This window comes from Triturus cristatus, chromosome 2_2, assembly GCF_964204655.1.
Source record: "Triturus cristatus chromosome 2_2, aTriCri1.1, whole genome shotgun sequence".
NCBI classification, from domain to species: Eukaryota; Metazoa; Chordata; class Amphibia; order Caudata; family Salamandridae; genus Triturus; species Triturus cristatus.
The window spans coordinates 1163450622-1163470669 of record NC_140582.1 but is presented as its reverse complement, the minus strand read 5'-3'; the positions used below and the strand labels follow the sequence as shown (position 1 = coordinate 1163470669).

The 20048-nt window shown below is 44.4% G+C and overlaps 1 protein-coding gene across 2 annotated transcripts in view; it reads right to left on the bottom strand.

Annotated features, from left to right (window-relative positions):
* Positions 1-20048, bottom strand: part of SIGLEC1 (sialic acid binding Ig like lectin 1) — a 284641-nt gene that overhangs the window by 46859 nt on the left and 217734 nt on the right. For both annotated transcript variants that reach the window (XM_085642703.1, XM_085642704.1), the window contains exons 14-15: positions 16208-16462; positions 7096-7395 (exon numbers count right to left, since the gene is read on the bottom strand). In XM_085642703.1, coding sequence (XP_085498829.1) covers positions 7096-7395; positions 16208-16462 — 555 coding nt within the window. The remainder of the gene's footprint in view (positions 1-7095; positions 7396-16207; positions 16463-20048) is intronic.

The window sequence follows — 20048 nt, the reverse complement described above, 5'->3', positions numbered from 1 at the left end:
AGTGTCATCCCCCTGGACCCGCCTCCAAGACTCGTCAGAGCCCTGGGGCGGGTCCAGGGGATTAAAAAAGAATGACGATAAAACGGGTTAGAAACCAATTTTATTTGCGGCTGGTGGCAGGGGGGTGGCGCTCCACTGCCCTAATGGAGGGGCCAAGGTTGATGTCAGCTCTGCGCAGCATAAAAAAGAAGGCCCATCTGATCCACTGAACGGTTATCAATCAATCAATCAGTATTTGTAAAGCACAACACTGCCACCCCTAGGGGTCTCTGGGCGCTGTGCTATCACTTTCCCTAGGGGCCTCCATGTTTTTCTGCCGCTTCTGTAGCTCGATTCAGTGCTAAGATTTGATAGAACTAAATTAGGACCACTCACCTAGAGACAGGGATTTATATTACATGTGGACTGCAATGGACATCATGCCTAGTGAACAAACACTTTTGGTACAAAGTTAAGATGACAAGTCAAGCGAGAAGAAAAGAAGCAACAGTAATAATAGAGGGCCAGCTACATGTAAGCATTATGAGGCCGGAAACAAGAGTTTAATTAATTACTTGATTTAATTAAGCAATGCGATATACATTAACGTAGTAGAAGGCCTGAAAGAGGTTAACTATCAAGAAAAAAATTTGCTAAAGAAGGTGGTGCAGTGAAAATAAAAAAACATGAATAACACCGAACGACTAACAGAATCGTATTAAAAAGGAATAATCATGAAAAATAGCAGAAGAGGGCTAGAGAGGGGGAACAGGAAACAAGGAAATAAATGTGCTGTGGTGTGGAGGAGAGGGGGTGACAGAGCCTCATTGGCAAGAAGGAGTGGTGCTGGGTGGAAGGTGGAAGGCAACAGATAGAATGTTTTGTACAATTGGGGGTTCATTGAAGAGGCCTAGGGATAAGGAACAAAGAGCAGTGTGGAGTGGATACCAGCCCATATTACAGAAGAGGAGCAGGCCTCCAGAGGGTAAGTGTAGGTGTTGCCAGAGAAGACGTGTCTTTGGAAAAGAAGAGTAAAGAGACCTATGAGGGATTATGGGGTTTCACTTAGAGATTTCAGCAGATTTCAGCTGCTAGGAACTGAGGAAATATTGGGGAGCTAGGTTGGAAATAGTCTCCCCTGAAAGGGAGACAGACAGGGCCCTGCTTGTAATCTCCAGGGACTCAGCCCACAGGGTTCCCAATGCCCACAGTATGAGGAACTGTAATTGGACGAGGCATCGCACTGAGGGGCATATTATCAAGAAAGGGCGTTAAAATTATCGCTGCTTTATAATAATGGGCTTGATAATATGCCACAGAGCATTCCCATAAAAGCCCATGTTCTGGTGTCAACATGGGCTGCTATTGGAATTCTCTGCGGCATATCATCAAGCGCATTATCGCAGAAAACTGCCGTTAAAGCGGCGATAATGTTAATGCCGTGCTTGATAATATGCCCCTTAGTTGGGTTGGCACTGGGGCACTCTTAATGGGAAAAAGGTTACATTAGTCTTCGATATCTGGAACACCTTGATCTGTTTGGATGGTTCTACCTCTTGAACAACATTGATACCTTAATGTCCCTCTCTTTTATACAACTGGTACTATATTTAAATTCGCTTTCTTTTTATTAGGTTTTCTACCATTGTTTGGAGTTTAAAAGTACATTGTTTCTTTCTCCTTTTCCATAGTAATGGGCATCTTTCACAGTGGCCGTTGTTTCCCAACTCTTGCTGTCTTTAATGTAAGGGAAGGTGTGCTCAGTGGCCCTGGAGAAAAAGTTTCAAAAGCTGTGATATATTTTCAGAGAAAAACCAAAGCAATAATAGGTGAAAAGCTTGAATTACTTGCAGCCACTGGCAGTCACATTTGGCTGCATTTTGGGCTATTGTTTTTTGTTCACTGTGCCACTACAGAAAGGGACCAAGTATATGCAAATCAGGCTTGGTCATGCCCAAAAAGGAAGAAACCAGCTGGAGCGGCCGGGAAATGTTCTGTCTGACCAAGATCACAAGCAATCCAGACCATTTTCAGCCTCATTGAGACTCATCAGTGAGGAGTGCTCCAGGGAACAAGTTGACAGTGAAGCACCTGAATGTAAAACAGTACCTAAACATTTACTTTTTTGTTTTGAAAATAAATTTTGAGGCTTGCGACTGCCCACCCCTACCTTCTCCACTAGGGTCGTGTTTCCCTTCGCTGTTTCTCCCATTGTACATCACTTTTGAACGCCGTCAGCGCTGCGGCTGAGACTCAATCGAGTGGAGTGAATTGTGTTGAGTATTGATGCAAGCTTTGTTCTTTCCCTACTTCTTAAATGGACAGTAATGGTTATGTGTAGTGCTGAACCCCTGGGCCCTCCAGTGTTTCCAGCCACACTCCCGCACCGTTGGGTTGCAAGCTCACGTTGCTGTCACTGAGCTCTCCTTCCTCAGGGAGCCGGGGGAGGTTGAGCGTGCGGCAGGACCGTTGGTATGGATCCTGCTCGGTACGTGTTTCTGTGCGGCTGACTTTCAGATTTGAGCGTAGTCCTCCGACTCCAATAAAGCCAGTGGATACTGCGCATACTGTGTGGACGGAGCCAACTGTGTAGTCACTTTCTGCCCGCTGGAACAACATACATTATAGTAATGTTTTCTTAAGCCAACTTTTATCCGCACAGCATCTCCTATGTAGAAGGTATTCAACAGAGGATACACAAATCCAGATGTGCATGGGAGATCAATTGCTCAACTTAGTTTACAAAAATACAAATTACAGATGGAAAGAAATTCTGCAAATAATGTTATCTTGTGTGCAGGTGACCCTGATCCAGGACTATTTTATCATTTTAAACAGTACAATTGGTGCAAGAGATATTAATACTCATATACCTTCTCTATTGAGACCCATAGTTATAATTTCCCAAAATATGTCACGGAATGTGGACCAATCCACAGCTGTAAATAAAGCAGAAGACCCTTTAATTGATGTCTCTTGTTAGCTGGTGCTGATTAAAAGGTGAGGCAATTGGATTCACTATAAACATTGAAATGTAGGTCTATCTAAAAGCCACTTGAATTCTAAATATAAACTAGAAACATCTACTAAAAAAGAAATCAAGCATTTAGCGACTAGACTTAACTGTGGAAACCCGTTTTTGAAAAATCTTCATGAATGGTGTGAAATTAGTCATCAAGAGGGCGGGGGGTGGGGGCTAAGCACAAGGTCAAGATTTAATACAGATCACACCAAACAAATATCCCAGGTAATCCAACCTCGGTTTTCTCGGAAGGAGCGTAAAAAGAGGGGAGAGTCAAACATGGAGGAAGATTTTGCTGGTTAATGAGGATGGGGTGTTAGACAAATGAGAGCTTTCAGTAGCAAACATGAATTGTATAATACCAGAGGTATTAGCCATTTGCTATATTTATATACAATTAGATTAGGCAAAATATCGAATAAATTGAAACAATTATACTGCTTTCGTCTGCTACAAGTATTTTGTTTCTGTCCTCCCTAAACTGTAATCTCACCTGAAGATCTGTTGAATGTGGGTTTCATGAGAAATTAATAGGGGAAAGAAGTTACAAAGCTCTGGTGAGATTCAAATTCGGTAAGAGGGTTATCATACAAGCGTAGCTTGAACTGCAGGCACATGGTACAACAATGTTGGCTATGCATGAAACGGAAATAACAACTCCCAGGATTAAACCAGTTTTAAACAATCAGTCTGGCTTAAATTTAAACTAAGTTTATTGACCTAGAGAAGAAATAGTAGGCAGTCACAGGAATGAACAATCGTAAATTTACATAGGGGTACATATCAGGAAGACATTACAGGATTAAGTGATGAGGATTAAGAAAAAATGGTATTTGTACTACCCTGTCTTGTGTTTTTGGAATGTTAATGAATTAAATAGGTTGTTGAGATCAGACTGGCTAAAACATGTATGAGAGCAGAATTCTCTAATCTGTCTAAAAGAGACACAATTGTTCAGTTATATGTGAGACCTAATATCTCTGGCTGTGCTTCAGAAGACCTTTTAACTCTTATCACTATTAAAATAAGTAGATATGTAAAAGTTACAAATACAAAATGTGAATTTATATTGACTGTCAGAGTAGGATTTTAAAGAAATGTATCGCTCATCCAGGTAAATCATGTGATACACATTTGTACAAATGTATTAGATATCTATTACAACCACAATCTCCTGCACAGGTTTACAAAGGACTTTGCCTGTTTGACTTCCAAATTTCCCAATAGTGCTACCTTCCTTGTGGGTGATTTTAACCTCTGTCTTAATCCAAAACGATGCCATAGAAAACAAATTAATTTATTAATCAAAAAGTATAATATTCCCATAGCTGCATTTCCGGCTGCGCCAGTTAAAAATTTGCACAAGAACTGTAAAAAAATCTTTCCGCACAGGAAATGGTTTGTTTGAATGGTCGCTTTACCTCTGATATACTGATATACTGGAAGGCTAAGGTTTTAGTAAATAGGTTTAGTAACAGTAAAGTTTACAGGCTTGGTAGGTCGAGCTGTTTCTAATTTCCAAGTTTTTCAATGTGAAGACAGTGACCATAGTTCTTAAAAATAATGTCACAGATCCCCGAACTACAGGTATGAGAAAAAGAAATACCCTTGATGGTAGATATCCCAAGGTGTTTGGCCACTCACATGGGTGAAAAACTGTTGCAAATTCATCACGCCTCCAGATTAATTTGCTGTTTGTGAATTCAGCTCATCCGTTGAGTGCCTGCACCTCTTACTTGCTCTTTTATGTAGTTATTGTTCAAAGAATCAGCACTCTCATAAGCTGTGATTCTATTTGACACTATTATCACTGGAAGACCAGTTCAACACAGGCCCCTTGTCCTTCCCATTCAGTTAATATTTTGCAATGAACATTCTGCATCATTAGTATCTGCCTTTTCAGCCTACTTAAGGCATTCCTCACCTCATCCTTGATATAAAATATTCTCCTGCTTATATGTGATCTCTAATGTCCATGACTTATTTACAAAAATTTGATCTATGGGCCATATTCAAAACATATGTTTTACATGTCCAAATTGATTTGCCCTAGTAAAAATGTAAAATGTGCTCATGTGTTTAATCCATTTAAGGAAAATTTAATATGATGCAAAGAGATTACTTGCATAGTCGTATGTCATAGTCGGCATTTGTGAGTGTCTGTGCAAATTGCAAATTTCACATGTTCTGGTAAGTGGGAAGAAAAAAATGGCCAGAAAAAGTGTTGGAACTGCAAAATTAACTCATTTATACTTGTAAATTGAGAGTACAAAATGAGTGGCAAAAAGACAGACTCTGTAATTGAGTGTTACCTTCCAAAAGGAGCAAATCGAATCTAGAAAATCGCTGTTAGACAAAACAACAGAAAATGTTTTTCCTCTTTTCACCCTGTTCATGAGTTATCCCTCATCCATATTGGTTAAGACAGGTATTGAATAGGCCTGGGAGGAGTATGCAGAGTTCTACTACACGGAACTCTGCCAAGTGCTGAAAAAACTCTGCTGCGCTCCACGGAGTTCCAAAACTGGCAGTGTGAGGGAAGTCACACTGATTTTTAGTACTCGGAGGTTGTCCCACGCTTTAAAATCAGTGCAAACTGCACAACACGCAGCACAAGAGTGCACTGCTTCTTTCTGCCACTTGAGTAGATGTTTTACTCAAATGGAAGTTTCCTCAACGCGAGCGGCAGTTTTCTCAACTTAAGCGGTAGTGACCTGCTGCAACTGAAATTTTGCAGGGAGGTGGTCTAGCGTACAATTTTCCTCGCTCGCACTCGGCAACTTAATGTTGGTGAGCCCCGCAAGAGGAAAAACTCCCCTCCAGCTGCTTTCCTGAGTTTTTCAGAACTCTAATGTCTACACAGAGTGGAAAAACTCTGCAAACTCCAGAAGCGGAGCGGAATTTTACACCCAGGCCTAGTATTGAACTGAGGCAATAAGTCAAACAGGCACAGAAATATGTGATGATACAGACATTGAAGGTACATTTGTTAGTTTATATCTCTTCTAAAAAGCTCAAGCAATGTATCTACCAAGTGGTTTAATAAAGAGCGATGTCAGGGCTATTGGTCACAGAGCTAACTATGTTTGAGACTTTTTTCAATTTGTGGTCATCAGTGAAATGCACACTACTACTCATGAGCACTTAGTGACATTAGCGTTGAATTCATGGTCGGCTTAGGCACTGATGCTGAGTACTAACCCTTGATAACTTTCAACATGCTGTACTTTTCCAAACTACTGTGACCACAACAGAAGATTAACATTACCCCCGAACCACTGTCTCACAACATCACTTCCCCCTCTGCACTTCACTCATGTTGTTGGTAAAGGGTGTACTAACTTCATTCACTTTTGTTTGTTTCAGCCACTGATTGTATACGTTGTAACACAACAAAGCACTATGATCCAGCACACCACATAATCATTATATGTAATACAATATTGTATATTAAAGAATATCAGTCCAATCAGCAGGTCTGGTTTCAAGTTTCTTTATTTAATTTTCTTCTTTAAAATCTGCGTAGCCAACGCGTTTCGTCCTTATGGACTTCTTCAGGGCAAAACTGTAATAAGAGGGTCTTTTCCGTATGTTCCCTCAATACTGAAGTTAGTTGTTAGCGCTCCTTTAGAGAAAAGTTTATATACGACCATTTTAATTCCTCTCAATGCAAATTGTCCTGTTAGGAGCTAGGATTTGTATCTATTTTAAGGGTCACAGGAGCGGTCCTTCCATCACGTAGTCCATGCGGCTACGCAGATTTTAAAGAAGAAAATTAAATAAAGAAACTTGAAACCAGACCCGCTGATTGGACTGATATTCTTCAATATACAATATTGTATTACATATAATGATTATGTGGTGTGCTGGATCATAGTGCTTTGTTCATGATTTTCTAGGATGTTTAGAGGTATTGAACCTCAGATCCTTAGCACCCTAAGAAAGCAACATAAATTTTGACCCCACTAAATAATAGGTGCAGTCACCATTGCCTCATACCTCATCGTTTTGTGCCGGACGTTGTGACACAACCACTGCTGTCATGCACTGAATTGCAGTGTTAGAGATTAGTCAGGAAAACAAGCAACACTCACCCTCTACAGAGAAGTAGGTGGAGGCCATGGTGGTACCATACGCATTAGTGGCTGAGCAAGCGTAGGTTCCTTCGTCTTCAATCATTACATTTCGGATCTCTAACCTCAAGGAGTTCTGAGAGTAGGAAACAGCCAATCGCTGCGAAGAATCTTCCTGGTGCGACGTGTTCGCCCACGGCGTGTCTTCCTTGAGCAGGCTCAGTACTGATGGCGGGTTACTGCTGACAGCACACTGAACAATGGCCAGCTTTCCATGGGCGGTCTCCAGGAAGGATCTTATCCATGCATTCCTTGGGGGATCTAAATACATGATAATTGTTTATTTTTATTAATTTTCTATTAATGAAGGGTGTAAAGTATCAGGCAATGGAATCCCCTGCTTTGTTTCACTTTAACTACTGCTTGATCCCTCGAGACAGAAACCAATTGGTGTTATATCAGCTGAAGAAGATTCACACTGTAAACGTATTGTAATGCTTTTTATAAAAGGTACCAAAGCTATAAGGCTAAGATACAAACCGACCCATGTACGCTCCTATTCACAGCCGTATGCTGTAATGAGGAAAGAAAAATACAAAGAGTAAAAACACAAAAAAGCAGCTTATTTTACTTATTTTTGGTAAGCAAGGTGTCATGCAACAACTACAAAACCACAAAATAGTGCTTTTCCCGCTGATCTACAGTGAAAGTTTGGGTAATAGCAAAAGGAAAGCACAAAAAAATACAAAACAAAACTTGAAGAGGAGATAGGACACAATATTAATCTATCAATTTAATAACTAAAAAAAGAGCAAAGGAAGAGTGCAGAGAGGTATTGGGGAGAGAGGTATCGCTCCATTAATACCAAGTACTGGAAAATCCAATAGGTCTCTGTTTTAAAAGGGTAGGTTATTGGCTTTGACACACCTTGGTAGTGCTGGCATGCAAATTCATGCATCACAACTCATGCATATGCGTGGCAGCAATGTAGGAATGTGTTTTCTATTAAAGCAGGCCCATGTTCTAATAAAGGAGGCCCAGTCCAAGATGGCTGCTAACACGCACATATGCGCTTTATTATATGTGTGTGCGTTCATTTTGCAGAATGGCAGACCTTTTTCCTTGCCGGTTATAGCATGGCGTTCAGCCATGTTAGGATGGTATATTACATTTTTTTTTTAATGATTATGAAGCGCAAGAAATGAAACAAGTAGACCGGTTTCACTTTCCAGCTGCTGAAATAGCAGGTAAAATAAAGAATAATGAATAAAAGACAAACTTACACAGCCAGAGCATCAGGGAGCAGGGTGAAATGAAGAAAGATTATGCAGGGGGTGGGGAGATATAGAAGAAAAAGTGGGAGAGGGCAATCAACAAATGCACTCCCATGGAATACACAATAGCAAATTCGAAAAAGAGTCCCCTCAAGCATCCCACAGAAGGATACAACTCATCCAATCAGAACACTGTGAGACTGAAATGCTCCCGGGCAGGAAAAACACAAGTACAGGGAGGAAAGCCACCGAATCAAGTGCAAACAACAGAGATTGACTACAAACCCATCCAATCATGAGCAACGGGCTGACCCAAAACTCTCTCTAATTGTACGTTGTATATTGGAAACAATAGGACTGCCTAAATAGGACCTAAAATTGAGCAAACAAAACTCTCCATACTCAAATTCAGATTTGATATTTGTAGACTCAACGTACGCTGCACGACGATTGGGATCTTTTCTGATCTGGAATCGTCGTCTGTGGAAGAACTTTCATAAGTGACAGGGTTTATTGCAATTCACTCTATAGGTGACTGGATGAGCAACAGTGACAATTAATAAAAACGTTTTCAAAGCTTTAAGAGTGAGCTGTGATAATGTTAGTGGATTTCACAGTATTTTTTGGGTGACTTGCCCCCACTGGAGTATCTATCAACTGGCCACAGTGACGATTTCATCTAAAGTGAATATAGCGGTGCCCACTTATTCCACGTGCATGGATGTGAGATAATGAACTCTTCGGATAGTGTAAATACCAAGAAACCCTCGCTCCTCACACCTCCCCTTTGCTCAGACGCCACGCGTCTGCCGCAGTCGCACTGGAGTGCGCTCATTCTCCCACCTCGCTGTTAAAGCCTGGAACACCCTCCCTCTCCACCCCCGCACTTCACCATCACTGAACCACTTCAAGAAGGGACTAAAGACCTGGCTCTTCGACTGAGAACTGCAGCACAGCGCCTGGACACCCCGGCATGATGAGCCGCGCTATACAAATACTAGTTGATTGAGTGATTGAGGTCAGCTGCATGGATATAATGATTGATACAATTGATTAGTCGGCATCATTACCCAAGGACTAGAGCATGTCCAGGCCCTTCTTACAGTTTTGGGTGACCAGGAATGGTCCAACATTTGTGGTAGTGTGACCTTGGGCAGGTAGCGTTGATGTTGGTATTTGGCAGCGCTGGCAGGGACAGCGGGGGTTGCAAGTTTCTCTTATGAGAAATATCTTGGGTCCTGGCACTTAGTTGCTTACAAATTAAGCGCTGAGAATGCGTTAGTAAAGTAAAGTAACAATCATAAATTTCAACGCAGCAATAGTGTTGTGTTGTACCGTTTAAAGGCTCTGCTCCCCCTTCACAGGAAGCGACATGTCATCTCTTCCGGGACACAGATGCTTGCGTGAGACACAGGAAACGGCTGCCATGCATAGAGAGTGTAAACGGAATGCACAATTTTCCATCTCAATCCTGCTGTGACTGCCAACTTCTGCCTGGGGTTTCTTTCAGAAATACACTACACAAGCCTGTTACAGCTGCTTCGCATGCAAACATTTCAGACACAAAATGACTGTTTCTAGGAGTATGGTCGGTTATTGTCAGTTAATGCCTGCATTCCTGGAGCGCTAATGCCTGTCTGCACATGAATATTGCGAAAGCGGGAAAACTGAATTCCCACCTAGTAGACAGCTATGCAAAGGTGTTATTCTGCGGTTCACAGGCTGTCGGCTTTGCATAAAGTGACCCTTTGGATAAGCCATAGATTCCATTCCTGGTCAAACCCTGAAATAAGGGCACTGCTTCCCTTGCTGAGCAGATGCAGTGATACTTTGAGTGTGTGCCATATCATATGGGGTGATGGGAGTGAGGCAGCAAGGGCCTCTGAGAATTAAATTGTCCCCTGCCCACGGCAAGGTACTCTACAGCGCCTAGTGTAATGCTGCAGATACTGATGAACCAATCATGGCCACCATCAGATACTGATGAACCAATCACGGCCACCATAAGACACATCTACTGTGGCCAGTTATCAAGCCGGCAATTCCAACATGACAAATGCCAATAAATCCGAGCATGGTCTGCATGTAGTTTTTCCAAATATCACATATATCCTTTTTCAGTTTTTTACATTTTTTCCTGCCAGAGCGGGACTCCCGGGTCCTCCATTCATTCTCTCCCCGCCTTCCTATTTACCACAACCCCCCCCCCCCCACCGAGTCCTGCTGCCTGCTTATGGTTTCCTCCTCCACAGCTGGACTGACTTCCATCTGGTTTTGCCACCTTGTTCACCAAAGTACATAATCGTATTACATTGTATTTCATGTTATTGTACTGTGTTATAGTGCATTGTGGTTGCATTTATATAGTGCTGAGTATCTCTGGCGAGGCGCTGAAGTGCTTCACATCAGGCAACACGTTCCGGAACTCAAGGTTAGTGGTTTATTGGTTATTGCTGATCATTGGAATTAGTCTTGTGCCATCAAGGACATTATTCCATGCATTTACTCCAGTTTCTTTGCGGTATATTAAATTAAATAGGCGTAATGCATGATCATTAGAGTGTGAGTTCATACAGATGTTTGGTGGAATTAATGAATGAGCTGAAGTGTTTCCGCCATCTTGGAGGGAGTGTGAGGTTAGCAGGACAGTTTTTGTAGCCTGGATTGCCCAGGATGGCCTAAATGCAGGCACAGCTGCGACCACGCAGCAGGCGCGCCGCTGGCGCGCAGCAGGCGCGCCTATTGCAAGCCCGTTCTACGCCCGTCCGCGCCCGTCCGTCGCCAGGCGCCAGGACCCCTGCATATCTCGCTGCGGATTCTATCAGGTACTCGCAGGAAGAGCTCCTGGCTTTGGCTTCCAAATGCCCTTCTCTACCTTGGTCCTTTCAGGATCGATCCTTCCACTGTCACTTCTGTACTTTCAAGCTGGCCTCAGTGGAGAGGGTCCCATGCTCATCAGGCCACAAGGAGAATAAGTTCCTCAGCCTGAACTGCCGCTCACTGGCGAAACATCATGCCGAGGTGTTTGACCTCTTAGCTGACGAGTCCCCTGATGCCCTATTCCTAAGGGAGACTTGGCTCACCCAAGACTCAGTGGCAGAGCCTTGGTTGGCTCTTCCTCAAGGCTATGTGTTGGAGACCATTATTAGAGAGGGGGGAGAGGAGGCGGTATTGCAGCAGTTGTTAAGGAAGCTTATACCTTCAGCCTGTGTAAGGAGAACATAGTGGACTGCGAAAGTGCTCCATTTAAAATCAGGTTAAACCACAATTTCACGGTATCTGGCCTTCTAATCTATAGGCCCCCCGGGCCCTCGAGTGGTTTTAGGGAAGACCTACTGAGTAAAGTGGGACAATGCGCCAGTAAGGCGGCTAATTTCACCATTCTAGGGGATCTTAATCTCCACCTTGAGAATGGTGAGAAAGCCGAGACTGTCAGCTTCTTGGCCGATTTAGAGGCCTTGAAGCTGATACAACACGTTCTCGAGGGTACGTGGCTAGCCATTTGTTGGACCCTATTTTCTCTAATCTTAGCCCTATAAAAATCTACCCGCCGGTCTCGCAGGTTTGGACAGACCACTTTCTGGTTTCATTTTCTCTGCAGTTGCAGGGCAAAGCTGATAGGATCTGCCCAGCCCAAGCTCTCAAACGCCCCTGGCACAATTTAGACTTGGAGCTTTTCTCTGTCTGGCTATCTGGGCATAGGCCTCAGCTACCACCAGACGTGGATGCGGCAAATTCGTGTTTCCAAGAATGGCTTCCGGCCAGCCTGGATAGATGTATCCCGGCCAAATGGGGAGGAAAGGGGGAGGGCCATCTAATCCGTGGTTCAATGATTCTCTAACCCTAGCAAAAAAGAGCTGCAAGCAGCTAGAGCGTGCTTGGAGACGCTCTTATGATGCGGTAGCAAAGTTAGAATACCAGGCAGCTATTAAGCAGTACTACAAGTACATTCAGAGAGCACGAGCGGAGTTTGTGGCCAATAAAATCTTGGTCAGCTCTAATCCCGCTAAGACTATCTTCTCCCTGCTCAAAGGCATGAAGAGCGCAGGCGTCACTAGGGCATTTCCCATCGCCTCCAACCATCAGTGCGACGAGCTGGCACAGTACTTTGTTAACAAGGTAGAGCAGATCTATCTGGTTCTATCAAAGGCAGTTTTCTCTTTGGAGAGGGAGGTGCCAGGAGGGGGGGATACTTTGGGGGGCAATAGCTTGTCATCGTTCCCTCCCTTGACGCCCTCGAAATTTGAGGCCCTGTGTTTAAAAATTAAATCTGGCTCCCCGGCTGACCCTGTGACTCTCGCCCACTTTCGCCAGTTTCACTCACTGATTTCTCCTGTGAGCTTAGACCTGGCCAACTTGTCCTTGATATCAGCCTCTGTACCACGGGCGTGGAAACACGCTAAAGTCATCCCATTGCTAAAAAAGCCCTCTTTGGACCTAGCCGAACCCAGCAACTACCGGCTCATTTCCCAGCTGCCTTTTTTGGCTAAACTGGTGTAATCACATGTGTACTCTATTCTGTCTAAATTCATTGAGCAGAACGCCATCCTTGATCCATCACAACATGGTTTCCGACCCCGGCATAGTACAGAGTCCGTGCTATTGGTAGTGTCGGAAGCCATTAGGGCAGTTTGGACGTAGGGGACTCCGCGGCCTTGGTCCTTCTGGACTTAAGTGCCGCTTTTGATACCGTGTCCCATAAGATACTTCTCAAACGCCTTCAGGAAATTGGGATCAGGGATTCGGCCTTGGATTGGATCTGGTCTTTTCTAGAGGAGAGGTCCTTCCAGGTCTTAGTACCACCTTTTTACTCTCAGGAGTTTGCTTTGCATCAGGGGGTGCCGCAGGGCTCAATATTAAGCCCACTCTTGTTCAATCTATATGTTAGACCCCTGGCGGAGGTGGCAAAGGGTAGGCCGCTGTCCTTGGTGTCGTATGCTGACGACACCCAATTGGTGATCGCTTTTTCAGTGCTGGCCGGATCGCCTCAAACCCACCCCACTCCCTAAAGAGGCTGTGAAGAACCTGGGTGTGTGGTCTGATAATGGCTTGACTTTCGCTAAACAAACGAAAGCCGTCGCGGGCGTCTGTTTCGGGCACTTGCGTGGCCTGAAGCCTTTCCTCGGTTTCTTCCCTCCCACGGTGCGCCAGACCATTGTCCAGGCATCCGTTCTGTCCAGATTGGACTACGGAAATTCCCTCTACTTGGGCGCTAATAAGGCTAGCGTCAAGCGCCTGCAGAGGGTTCAGAACGCGGCGGCGCGGATTCTGGTTGCACTGCCTAGATCCTGCTCAGTGGCGCACGTGCTCCCCAAACTCCACTGGCTGCTTGTCGAAAAGCGTATTCAGTTCAAGGCGCTGTGCATTTCACATAAGATCTTGTCACGCCAGGCTCCATCGGGGCTATCCCATTTGCTGGAGCCCTATGTGCCTAGGCGTTTGTTGAGATCTGCTGACCTTGCGTTGGTCTGCACTCCTCGAGTCTGGAGAGCGAGGGCCGGGGGGCGCTCGTTCTGCTGTATTGCGGCGAAACTTTGGAACTCGCTCCCGGCTCATATTAGAGCCATTCCGAACCATCTGGCATTTCGAAAGGCCTTGAAGACATGGCTTTTCCCTACCTTTGCTGTTTAATCACTCTGTTGCTCTCCTAGGCTCTTGTCTTCGGTCTCTGGTTGCGCTGGGACGCCTCGTCGCTGAGGCAGCCATGCGCTTTACAAATCCAAAATAAAATGAAAATAAATAAAATAAAGGAGATTGTTTTGGTTAGGTTGCAGGTTATGACTTTCAACACTGGAGAGCTTGCGATCTTTCTAATGAGGTACGCATACAAGCATGTGATTTAGTATAGGGGTTGCTCAGAGAGAATAGGAAAGCAGAGGATGGAAATTAAGAAGAGGGTCATTCAAAAGTAAAAATAAGAGGAGAGGTGACAACCAAAACTTTCCAGTCAAAGACAAGCTTTTTGAGATAGCGGACAATCCGAGGATGCAAAGTTAAAGAAAGGTACCACATTATTTGCATGTGAGATAGCACTACAATAGTTAATTTTAGTTGGCCATAAATCAGGTGACCACCACTAGACTTCTGCTAGGCCACTGCTTCAGCAAGGACAGCTGATCAGCTCATGGGTTGGAAGTGTAAAGTAGTGGCTGGATGCACATATAGGGAAATACTGAGAGCTGTAAACTGCTTTCAAAGGCAGCTGTAACTTCGTAAACATAGCAACGTGAGAGAGTATACAGGATAAACAATGCAAACATTGAAAGAAGATTCTGCAAATGCTGGAGCAGATGTCTTTTAATATGCACCCTTAAACTTTGGCTCACATTATTAATCACAAAAGTGCAATCCGCTTTGGATGCCCTTGGCTTAGAGTGGCAGAAAAGGGATGATGCCTCAGGGACAGTGGGAGTGCACTGCCTGCATTTAGTGGCTAGAGGGTGAAGACCCAGACCCTGAAGTGAGGAGGATGGAGAGAGCACCTACCTTTAAAATTCTATGAAGACTTTGTTAGCTGATGGCTGTTGTTAGTTCATCTTGAGCACTGCCATTTGTTTGACAGTAGAGGTAAGTGGTGAAAATCAGAGATAATCTCATGATAGAGAGCTATATACTCTTTTTTGTAGGAGTAACTGGGAGGAGAGAACTAGGGCTCTGGTTCATTATTAATGAGGTTGTTGGTCAAACAACAACCTATATTTTAACTATCCTTGAAAATGTAGTCACCTTTACCATAAACACAAGCTAGGAAGTTCAGCTTCTTTGATGGCGCTATCAGAAAAACTCATAGAATGCAATCACCCCAAAAGAAACCAAAAGAGAGAATAATCTCAAAAGAACTTTCTAAGAATGTATTTTTAAAATCTACAACATAAAAAAAACCTGATGAAAAATAGCAAATAAAACAGACGTAAGAAAGCTAATTTGACCAATGTAAATCCTAAAGAAAATTAGAGGAGCCTTAACAGTCTGTATCCACATCCCCACAAATCAAAGATTTAACAAGGGGCAGTCTAGGAATCCTCAAGACCTTCAGTGCTATGGAGGGAACTAAGCAATGAACTTATCAATCATAGATGATACATTTTCACAAATAAGAACATACTCAAATGGTGGTGCAGAAGGACAGAGGAGGAGGGTTCCTCCCTCTATGAAGAGGCCCATAGACAACACCCCAGCGTGCACAGAGATTAAAAGGTTTTCCACTCAACCCACGTAGAAGCAAAGATGCCAACATGGTGCTTGGGGGTCAACACACAGAAAAGGAAAGGTTCTCAAACGCAGCACTGATTGTACCAGCCCTTTCAAAAGGCGACAAAATGCTCCCAAGTTCAAAACCACAAGAGGTTTTACCTTCATGTCCATGAATAGCGAAGACCCTTTTGAGGGTTAGACTACTACGCAAACTAAGGTTTCAACAGGTAAAAAGATCTTTGTCCTAAACTGAGGGAAAATTCATACTAACAGAAAGGGGTCAGCCATAGACAAGGGCATTGCCGTTCACACAGCATGGAGTTGTAATTGCTCTATCACAGACTTCTCCACAGGAAAGCAAAGGTGTTACCTGCTAACTTCAACCATCAAGGACACACTCCACAGACAGCAGGGTCAAACCCACTAAACCCAGATTAGGAAAGCCTTTCCCCAAATAGCATATCAGCCACCGATACCACAGACCAAGTGTTTCTGTTCAGATACTGCATTCTGCCCCATGACTTTTCAAACTGTTGCTGATCCTATCTCTACCAAGGATAACACAGGTATGCACTTAATTTCCTGTCTTTGATTCAAGCATGATAATGATCTCAGTTGGCTCTACATGTCCTGTACCTTGAACAGAAAAGCTTTGAGAAACTTACAGAGTATGTTTAGAGAAACCGAAGAGGAAGATTTGCTTCCCTTGAGGGTCTGCACCTTGCAGTAGTAGGAACCTGAGTCCCCACTGACCACGCTTTTGAGCGTCAGCGTCTTGTCTGTGCCTTGCTTGTACCAATTCCCATTCTTGTACCAGGTGTAGGCAGGCACTCCTGGGGCGTTGCTTGTAACAGAACAAGTCAGGGTTACTGTGTTTCCCTCCAGCACCTCAGTGGATGGATCCACAACAATTCTGGCACCTAAAATAGAAGGCAGAGTTTACAATAAGGGTTTCAGAGTATTTTATATTGTTTTCTGTAGCAGAAGCATGAGAGGGTAGCAATGAGCGCAGCTGTATATGTGCCAGAGACATGAGCTTTAAGTTCTCAGTGATTAAACAGCGAAGACAACTACAGTTTCTGACATTACACAAAATCAGCAATTATATATAGATGTGAATCATCACCATGGTGATGTGCATACCCACCCTTGAACCCACTTGTCCTCTATGAGTTGTCCCCACAGATCATCCCTATAGCAATATGGGAGGTGATTATTGAGGTACCTATCAGGTCCAGACCTCCTCCAGGTCCAGACCTCCACGAGGCCACTTTACACAGTCCTAGGTTAAGATCTGAGGGTGTGTGTCCTTGTGACGAAGAGAGCAAGAAGATAGATAGATGGGCAGATACAATAACCAGGATGCCTAAGGTGTTCCTTGAACAAAAACGTTATTTACTTCTCAACCAATTAAGGCAAAATATTCATCATTGGCGAGCTCTCCCACTCTCACCTCTAGGTCTGCGGGCCATGGTTAAAATTATGTCTTTACACAGATTTATTTATGCATTTCAAAACAAAACACACCTTTTCAGGACCCTATAGACTTATGTGCAACAAGTATGTTCGGGGAATTGCCCTGCCGGACATACAGTAATACCACTGGGCATCCCAACTGGCAACAATCAACGACTGGGTCTACGTGCCACAAGTTAAATCGGCAGCGCAAATGGACAGATACAACATGGCTAGTCGAGGCCACCTTGTAGCGCTTTATAGAAGGGCCCTGCCCTGTTATCTACCCACTCACACAAAAAAGCTAGTTACAACCTATCTTGGCTGAAGGGGGAAATCTACAGAAGAAGTACCATTATGGGACAGTTATGTGTTATCTGAAGTTGGGAAATAGAAAGAATTTGCTAAGCGGGACCTGATAGGCATCACTAAACTAGGTGATCTGTGTTTGAAGGGGGATATGATTCCCCTATGGACTCTCCTCACAGAGTGTCATTTAGCAGAGACTGAAACTAACCGGTATCTGCAGGATAGGCATGCTCTGTCATCACATGTCAGACAAGTCACGGAACTGTAGGAATCCCTACCTTTAGAAGGGGGAACCATATATTTTCTAGACAAAAAAATCATGGACAATTTTCCTTTCCTTTTATAGGGCCTTAAAGTGGCCTGGGAGGGGATATCAGGAAATTGGAGGAGGGGGAGTGGGCAGAAGTGTCGGAGATCTCGCATTTCATAATAATTTCAGACTCACATAACTCCATATTTCCTATCGGTCCAACTACTCTAAAGTAGTCCTATGTAGGATGTGAAGGTGCGAATCGGAAATGTACATAAAGAGGAGGGCTCTTTCTTTCACATCCTATGGGCAGGTCCACGGATACAGGGCTACTGGAGGGAGATCACAAAAGGTATGGTTCAAGTAACAGGAATGAAATTGTATAGCTCTAATAAATGATGTGTATGGTGTGTTAGTGAACTGTAAACCCTAAGCGACTGCGACAGAGACATGGACTGGTGCATGCTGGCTGAAAAAAAGGATGATATATGAGGGCAGAGGTTACCCAAAAAATTTGGAGAAAATATGGACTTATCAAAGTCATTGAAAGCCTATGGATGACTATACTCAGACATTTGTTGGTCTCGGGAAGGCTTGGGGACACACAAGTGACTGGCAGAGGGTGATATGTGTGGCAAATGTTCTAATACCTGGGGCGGTGTAGCATTCTGGTGCACATTGAATCTCCCCATAATGGCAAGAATAGCACTCACAAAGATAATCATGCTGGCAGAGTACTTGATTCGATTGTGAGCCTTCCTATTTGGATTCCCCCGACCTGGTTCAGATCATTAGACACATTTTGATATTCGCTACTTGTATATTTCACACCTGATCTTAATAGGTGTGTTGAGACCCCCCAGTGCTCAGCAGCGCCTAGAATTTACATTTACCCCTTCCCTGCAGCTCCGGTCCCGCTCTCGGCTGAGTATTGACGCCGAGAGCGCTGGGCGCCGGTTTTGGCGGCCATCTTCGGTCGGGCTGGGTTAGTGAGGCCATCGACAGCGCTATAAAAGGCGCCAGGAGTAGGTAACTGGTAATCCTGATATTGCACGCACCTTTCCCCTCCTGAGGCGGAAGCCGGGAGGTCTCTTGTCTTTCCCTGTTTTACAATCGTGTTTTTAACATTTTGATATTTGCTACTTGTATATTTCACACCTGATCTTAATAGGTGTGTTGAGACCCCCCAGCGCTCAGCAGCGCCTAGAATTTACATTTACCCCTTCCCTACAGCTCCGGTCCCGCTCTCGGCTGAGTATTGACGCCGAGAGCGCTGGGCGCCGGTTTTGGCGGCCATCTTGGGTCGGGCTGGGTTAGTGAGGCCATCGACAGCGCTATAAAAGGCGCCAGGAGTAGGTAACTGGTAATCCTGATATTGCACGCACCTTTCCCCTCCTGAGGCGGAAGCCGGGAGGTCTCTTGTCTTTCCCTGTTTTACAATCGTGTTTTTTACATTTTGATATTCGCTACTAGTATATTTCACACCTGATCTTAATAGGTGTGTTGAGACCCCCCAGCGCTCAGCAGCGCCTAGAATTTACATTTACCCCTTCCCTGCAGCTCCGGTCCCGCTCTCGGCTGAGTATTGACGCCGAGAGCGCTGGGCGCTGGTTTTGGCGGCCATCTTGGGTCGGGCTGGGTTAGTGAGGCCATCGACAGCGCTATAAAAACAGACAGTGATGGCGCCGCGCAGCGGACGCGACCAGCGGACGCGCCGGACCTGCGCCGGAGTCGTGCCAGAGTCCTGCCCGTCTGCGCCCGTCCGCGCACGACCGGGCTCAGGGCCTAGGGACTCTGGCACACGCACCTGCTATACCTCAGCGGATCTCCTATCACTGAAATCTGACAGGTATACCCTATCTCCTATTATATGTGCCACTCTCAAGGAAAATCACATCTTGCACATCTCTAGCTGTAAGAACTTAAGCCGTTCAACCCCCTTAAAGCTAGCTACCCTCAACACCAGGTCACTGCAGAAACACCACTTGGAAATCTTCACCCTTCTACAGGACGAGACTATCGATATCCTGACACTCACCGAAACCTGGCTGAGTGATGCCTCTTCCCCGGATATCATCGCCGCCCTTCCCAGTGGGTATGATATGATCTGGCATAATCGACCAGAGGGGGCCCGAGGTGGGGGTGTAGCAACGATCTTTAAAAGGCAATGTATGGTAACCAAAATCTTATCAGAGACTATAAATACCGTTGACCTACTGGGGATAAAAATTACCATGAACAACTCCTGTCTTACTATCTTAACAGTATATTGCCCACCCCAAAGTACCCCCATGTTCAATGATCTCTTTTTTCCCATTATATCAGACCTATGCACACGTTATAAAAACATCCTGGTAACTGGTGACTTCAATGTCCACTGGGATAAAAGTGATCAAGATCCGTCAGTCCAGAAATTACAGACCACCATGACCGCCCTTGGATTGACACAACTTGTGGAAGCTCCAACCCACATTAAAGGCCATATTTTAGAT